General features: G+C 35.8%; 1 protein-coding gene across 1 annotated transcript; it reads left to right on the top strand.

Moving 5' to 3' along the window:
- The first annotated feature begins 5966 nt into the window (after positions 1-5966).
- On the top strand, positions 5967-6599 carry LOC124353109 (tigger transposable element-derived protein 6-like). Its single transcript, XM_046802941.1, has one exon. It carries the CDS (start codon positions 5967-5969, stop codon positions 6597-6599), a length of 633 nt encoding a protein of 210 aa, XP_046658897.1.
- Positions 6600-6901: the final 302 nt, after the last annotated feature.

The raw sequence follows: 6901 nt of genomic DNA, 5'->3' as shown, positions 1-6901 counted from the left end.
TGATGTATAACGTAATCAGAAATCAAGTAACCAGTTGCACATTTGTCTACCTACAGTGCCGATGGCCGAGCGGTCTATGTCGTTGGACTTTGGGTCTGAGTTAGAGATAGCGCAGGGTCAAATCCTGTCTGTGACCGTTGCACTTTTTATCAGTACAATCAACCTCGTACTGTATCGACTCTCCCCTTTATTCTATTTGATAAGATTCTCGCACAGGCCTGTGGCTCATGAGGACGGACAGAATAAGGCTTAAAAGGAGATCGGCCTCTCCTTTAAAAAAATTTAAAAAAAAATAGTATTGGCGTATCGTTTTAGCTTTTAAATCTCACTTAACTGAACTTTTAGTTGATGCTTATAACTCTTATACGATATAAATTAGGAAAACATTTATAAAATAGTAACACAGCATTGGAAAAATAATTTAAAAAAATTCAATACACACTCCCTGGTTTATATAAGTAGTTCCTTTTTTCGATGAGTTGGTGGTTTATATCAATAGCTTTTAATTGTATTTTCTAGGAAATGGCAATGTACTCTCCACACTTCAAAATACAGTTACTTGCTTACGACTAATATATCATTCAGGTATAGATTAAATTATGTTGTATTAGGAGGTGCAGTAAAACATCATAATTATGTTTAAGACATTTTCATACTTAATAGAGTTTTTGAAATTTTTGAAAAATTTCATTCAAAACTGGTGAACATTTATTGTAATATTAAACTTAATAAAGTTTATGAGTACTTATACTTTGAATACAAAATCGTACAAAAGTGTAAGTGTAGATAGTTTGTGTCACCGTATCTACATATTATCGATGAATGGTGCCTGCATCAATAGCCAAAGTTACAAAAAGAGCTATTTTTTGTATCTTTCAGGAGATTTATCCATTGTGTTGCATTACCTACCATTTTCTGTCTAACCGATCCAACATCTGCTTTTCCAGATTTATTAGTTTCATATCACAGTGATCAAATGTTCTGTAAGTTATTTCTACGTAATCTTGAATCTAGAGTCATTGAGTTAAATGGGACTTTTACAATAAATGTTTTTGTTGGACATTTTGCATGTTTATATTTTTAACTGTGTTTTACTACAAATGGTTTCTCCATACTTTATATTTGTGTATCACTACTGTACGTATTGGTGTAGACATTTCAATTATTAAGTTTTATTTCAAATTCCTCTATCTTCTTTACTTTACGCTCTACAGTTTTTCCCCATGGAAACACGTACACCAATCGTATTAACAATAATGTAACCCGCCTTAGAAGTTGTTGTTGATTAAGTTTGACGTAAGTAACCATTTGAATTTTAAGAGATAAATATTAAGAGATTAACCCCATATTGGTGAGTTGTTCGTTTTCGTTTTCGTGACAAATTACCTATATTTATTCGTAACTACTGCTTTTAAGTCTAACTGAAAGTTTTCAAACTGAACAATTATTTAACGTACATGGCTGTTAAATCAACTGTATAGAGATGGACATTTAATTTAGTTAGTGAAAATAAAACTGTAATAAAAGCAATGGTAGCAAAATGAAAATGCACTGCCATAGGTTAAACTATGTATGCGTTTAGATGATATATCGATGGAAACTGCGATGCAATAATAGGGTCGTCCCAACACAATCTAAAGGGGGACAGTAAATGTGACATTTCCGTTTTCCAGTCTGAACCTAATGGATCGAACAAATCTGGTATAACAGATTATAGTAAACGATATCGATCATCCTGTGATCCTCACATTAAGTAACTGTCAAATCATTGTCGTCGCTTCAACCCCTCTTAGATAACATTGCAAGTTAATCTAATGTAATGAACAATATATAACCTCATTGTGATGCGTAGGGGTGTTCAGATGTACTACTTCTTCATACAAACAATAATACGTCTACAATATGTACCCGACGAGAACTTTTTCATAAGACTCATACTCTATTGATGCATTTAGATCTATGTCACACAATATAATACAAATAATTCAAACACACTAATATAGCTTAAGAAATACGATAAGACAATTCTTATTATAGATATAACGTATCATTACAAGTATATAGTGAAAGAAAACACCGTCTGACATTGTCACACTTGCAGCCACATTTATTCGACCGACTAAAGGACGTGGATGTAACTAATATATTCGTATGTTGTACAGTTGTAACGTTTTCAAAATATACTTTATCAACTTTGAGTATTTATTCACCCTTTTTGCTTCACTTACTATACTTGAATAAGTAAATAACAAAACTATATTCTGATGAATGATCTGCGTTCGTTTTTCATTGATGATGCATACGATATTGATTAGGTATATAAACATTACATAACGTCTTGACTAAACCGAGGAAATAGGTTGATATAGCATAAGGAATTTCAAAGCGAGATTATACGAGGGGGTACCCAAAAGTAACCGGAATTTTATTGCTGGCAGCCGACAGCGTGTAGTACACATTCCTGCCGCTAGGCGTGTGTCGCGCAACCCATTGTGACCCCAGTTCCGTTGTCCTAGTGCATTCTGTTCGTTCGTAGTGACTGTTTTCACTAACCCTGTTTTGTTCTTGTTTCGTTTTTTGTCATGGCAAGTTTAAGTGAACAACGTGCAGCTGTGAAATTTTGTTTTTTACTTGGTAAAAACGCTGCAGAAACTATTTTAATGTTGAATACAGCTTACAAAGATGATGCTATGGGGAAAACTCAGGTCTACGAGTGGTTCGCTCGATTTAAAAATGGCGACTTGTCGATTGAAGACAAACCTCGTTCTGGACGTCCATCAACCTCTCGAATGGACGAAAATGTTGAGAAAATTCGTGAACTTCTGCTCACCGACCGTCGAAAGACAGTTGAGGAACTATCAGAGAGTAGTGGGTTAACTTGGAGCTCGGTTCAGCGAATTTTAACAGGAGATTTAGGACTGAAAAGGGTTGCTGCCAAATTTGTTCCTCGACTTCTGACTGACCATCAAAAGGCACATCGAGTTGAAACTTGCCGCCTTCTGAAAGAACATCTCGAAAATGATCCCGATTTTCTGGCAAAGGTAATTACTGGTGATGAGTCATGGTGCTATGGTTATGACCCATAGCAACAGTCAAGCCAATGGAAGTCGCCATCTTCACCTCGTCCAAAAAAATTTCGGCAAGTCAAATCAAACATCAAAACCATGTTGATTTGCTTTTTTGATGCTAAAGGCATTGTTCATTCTGAGTTTGTTTCCTCCAGGTCAGACTGTCAACCAAACATTTTATTTGGAGATTTTAAGAAGATTGCGCAACAGTGTTCGCCAGAAAAGACCCGATTTGTGGCAGACTGGAGACTGGTTCTTCCACCACGACAACGCACCGGCACACACACAGCCATCTCAGTTAGGCAGTTTTTAGCCAAAAACGGCATGGTTCCGCTGCCCCACGCACCTGACTCGCCTGACCTCGCTCCATGCGACTTTTTTTTACTTCCACACATGAAAAGAGGCTTGAAAGGTCAACGATTTGACAGCGTTGAAGAGGTTAAGAAAAAAAACGAAGCTCGAGCTTGCAGCCATTTCTAAAGATGACTACAAAAAATGTTTTGATCAATGGAAATACCGTTGGGACAAGTGTATTAGTTGTAATGGAGATTATTTTGAAGGAGATAAGGTCGTATTGTAAAAAATTATTGATAATACATAACTTTTATAAAATAATTCCGGTTTCTTTTTGGGTACCCCCTCGTATACTATACTGTATCAGGTTTGCATATATTCATAACTTAACGACTACCTAGGGTGAGAACAATGGCATCGAGATTAGTGACTTGGAAATAAGGCAAATTAGAATACATTTAAATACGAAAGGATTTTTTATGCATTAGTATTATTGGAAGATTTATTATGTTTACTTTACTCATATTAACATATTTTTGTTGGATTCTCTTAAGCACTTTCATGATTTAAAGTATTTAAATTATGTATGTGATATTGAGCAAACGTTATATAAAGTGTATTAATGAAAGAGTCACGTCAGAAATGGCATGTCTTATAACTTTTCTAGTTTGTTGAAATTGGAAAGCATTGAGAATTATTATATACCATATACACAGTAAATAGATTTTAATATTAAATCTCTTACTCTTGCAAAATATTAAAATTTAGGAATTACGTTCCTCGTAGTTTAAGCTTAGAACTATAACTTAAATGTACAGTTCCTCTCATAGATAGAAGTCTGAAATTCCTTTTGGCAAGTATTAATTGAACTATGATTCACCAATATATTTCCTTGAAAACGTCTTATAATACAGTTTAGTGCTATTCGATCACTCTATTCTTGTTATGGTCCGAACAAATGCGGCAGTGCTGTCACCTGTGAAGAATGTCGCTGTTTCACTACAATAAATTGTGCCCTTACCAACACAATGGAAAACTAAGTAAATGTAACGTATATTCCACAGATTTCTCTGTCAATTTCTCTGTAGTTATTTGATTTGTATTTTTAATATTTATCAGTATATTCTCAAAGTTTTTGTTCTCATATAATATTTAACAATTATACTCACTTTAAACAAGTACAGGCAATAGTGAGAAAGACCACCCCTAGTATCTAGATGAATACTCACATAATCATTTCTGATTCATTAATCCGAAATTCGTAGCATTTCGAACATTCGTTTTTGTACTTCAGAAAGAGTTAAGGCACTACTGTTATATTTACTCCGCACAAACCATTCTATACTAACATTTAAATAAAAATATTATAATAACTATTATAAATACAAGTGCCGTATGGTCATTATAATTTACAAATACAGCCGACTCTCGATAATTCAAACATTCGATAATTCGAAACTCTTGGTAATTCGAACGAAAAGGCCGGTCCCTTGAAAAAACTCTCGCTATTTCGAAATTTTTCAATGCATTTTGATACACTCGGTATTTCGAACTTACCACAGAGGACAGACTAATTTTGAACACGCAGTAATTCGAAGTCTTGTCGGCGGAACTCTCTATAATTCGAAATGACGTAAACGAATTGAGGTTAGGCCGATACAGAACACGCAGTAATTCGAAGTTCACTCGACAGAACTCTTTGTAATTCGAATTGAGAGTCGGCCGGTGGAAAACACGCATTTCAAATTATTCCTGTCATAACAAGAAACTTTGCATCCTGTGTCCCAGAGCATACTCTTTGCAGTGTTGGTTATGTTTGCGCCGTGTTGTGTGGAAGTCGTGTTTGTTGTGTGTAAGAAGTGTTTGTCGTGATGGCTACTAAGCAAAAATATAAATGTCTTTCTCTTTCGGAAAAGAAAGAAGTGATCGCGGCGGTAGAAAGTGGTAAAGCGAAGTCGGAAGTTGCAAAAACATTTCAAATCCCTGCGAGTACCTTGTTTACCATTCTAAAAAATAAACAAAAAATAGTTGAAGTGAGTTCCGTAGCAGGAAGAAAAAGAACGACAAAAAGGTGAATATCCTAGATTAGAAGAGTGTTTAGTCACATGGCTTAGACAGTGTAGAGATAAAAATGTTCCTGTTGGAGGTTCGCTTTTAAAAAGAAAAGGCAAAGGCATATGCTAAAGAGCTTGGCATCCCCAGCTTTGCAGCAAGCGAAGACTGGTTGACTAATTTCAAAAAACGTAATGGTATATTTTTTAAAAAGGTTTGTGGGGAAAGCGCTAGCGTTAGCGACAGTGTGTGTTCCGATTGGCGTGCAGAGTTGTCCAGCTTAACAGAAAGTTATGAACCACACAACATTTTTAACACCGACGAGACCGGCTTATTCTTTAAAATGCATGCCGGACAAGACATTTACATTTAAAGACGAGAAATGCCACGGAGGGAAACATAGTAAGGAAAGGTTAACTCTTCTGTTGACTGTTAACATGGATGGTTCCGAAAAATTGAAACCCCTCCTCATCGGGAAAGCAGCAAAACCTAGGTGTTTTAAAGGTATCCAGTCATTTTCCCGTAACCTACCGCTCGAACAAAAAGGCGTAGATGACAACGGAGCTGTTTAACGAGTGGTTAAATTCATTGAACAGCGACATGAAAAAACAAAATCGTGAAATCCTCTTATTCCTTGATAACTGTTCAGTTCATAACAACCCTCCAAATCTCTCGAATGTGAAACTTCACTTTTTTCCACCAAATACAACATCCAAGTTGCAGCCTCTAGACCAAGGCATAATTCAAAACTTCAAAGCATTTTACAGACATGAAATAGTCAAGATTGTACTGGATGGAATTGACAGTAATGAAACTCCAAACATCTCTATTCTCACAGCCATGTTGATTGTTGAAAAAGCGTGGAAAAGTGTGAGTCAAACGACAATATTTAACTGTTTTCGTAAGTCTGGATTCTGTGTTAACACACCCGATGAAGAACTTCAAGTTGTGCAGCCAACACCTTGGGAATCTCACCCTGTAATAGGAGATGTTCCATTTGAAGATTTTGTGCAAGTTGATGACGAAGTTGCAGTATGGGGAACCCTTACTGATCCTGACATCTTGGCCGCTAAAGATGAAGAACAACCTGATGTTGATAACGATGAGGAAGACCAGGAGTTCCCGCCTGTCACTCTGAAGGAAGCCAGCACATCCTTAGAAAAGCTGCGCCATGTTTCTCTCTAGGTAAAAGCATCGCAATAAACTACTGTAGTTAGCCTATCAATTTGTTAAACTGATTTAAAAATGCCATATTCTCCACACTGCAATTTATCCATCATTTTTTTACTGAATTTGATGTCCGAAATTAGCGTAGACTTTTTTTAACCTTAGGGTCTTAGGGCTGTAAAATCAGCTGTTTGTTTAGTTTTTAAAACTTCAATGTAAATACTGTATGTCATAAGTTATAATACAACCAACAAATTACGTAAATTTTCTGCATTTGTTACGAAATACGCTCTGTGTGACAGTTGTTTTCTTTCTTTTCT

This window comes from Homalodisca vitripennis, chromosome 1, assembly GCF_021130785.1.
Source record: "Homalodisca vitripennis isolate AUS2020 chromosome 1, UT_GWSS_2.1, whole genome shotgun sequence".
Classification (NCBI taxonomy): domain Eukaryota; kingdom Metazoa; phylum Arthropoda; class Insecta; order Hemiptera; family Cicadellidae; genus Homalodisca; species Homalodisca vitripennis.
Note: the sequence above shows the minus strand (reverse complement) of the source record. Positions and strands in the feature narration are given on the sequence as shown.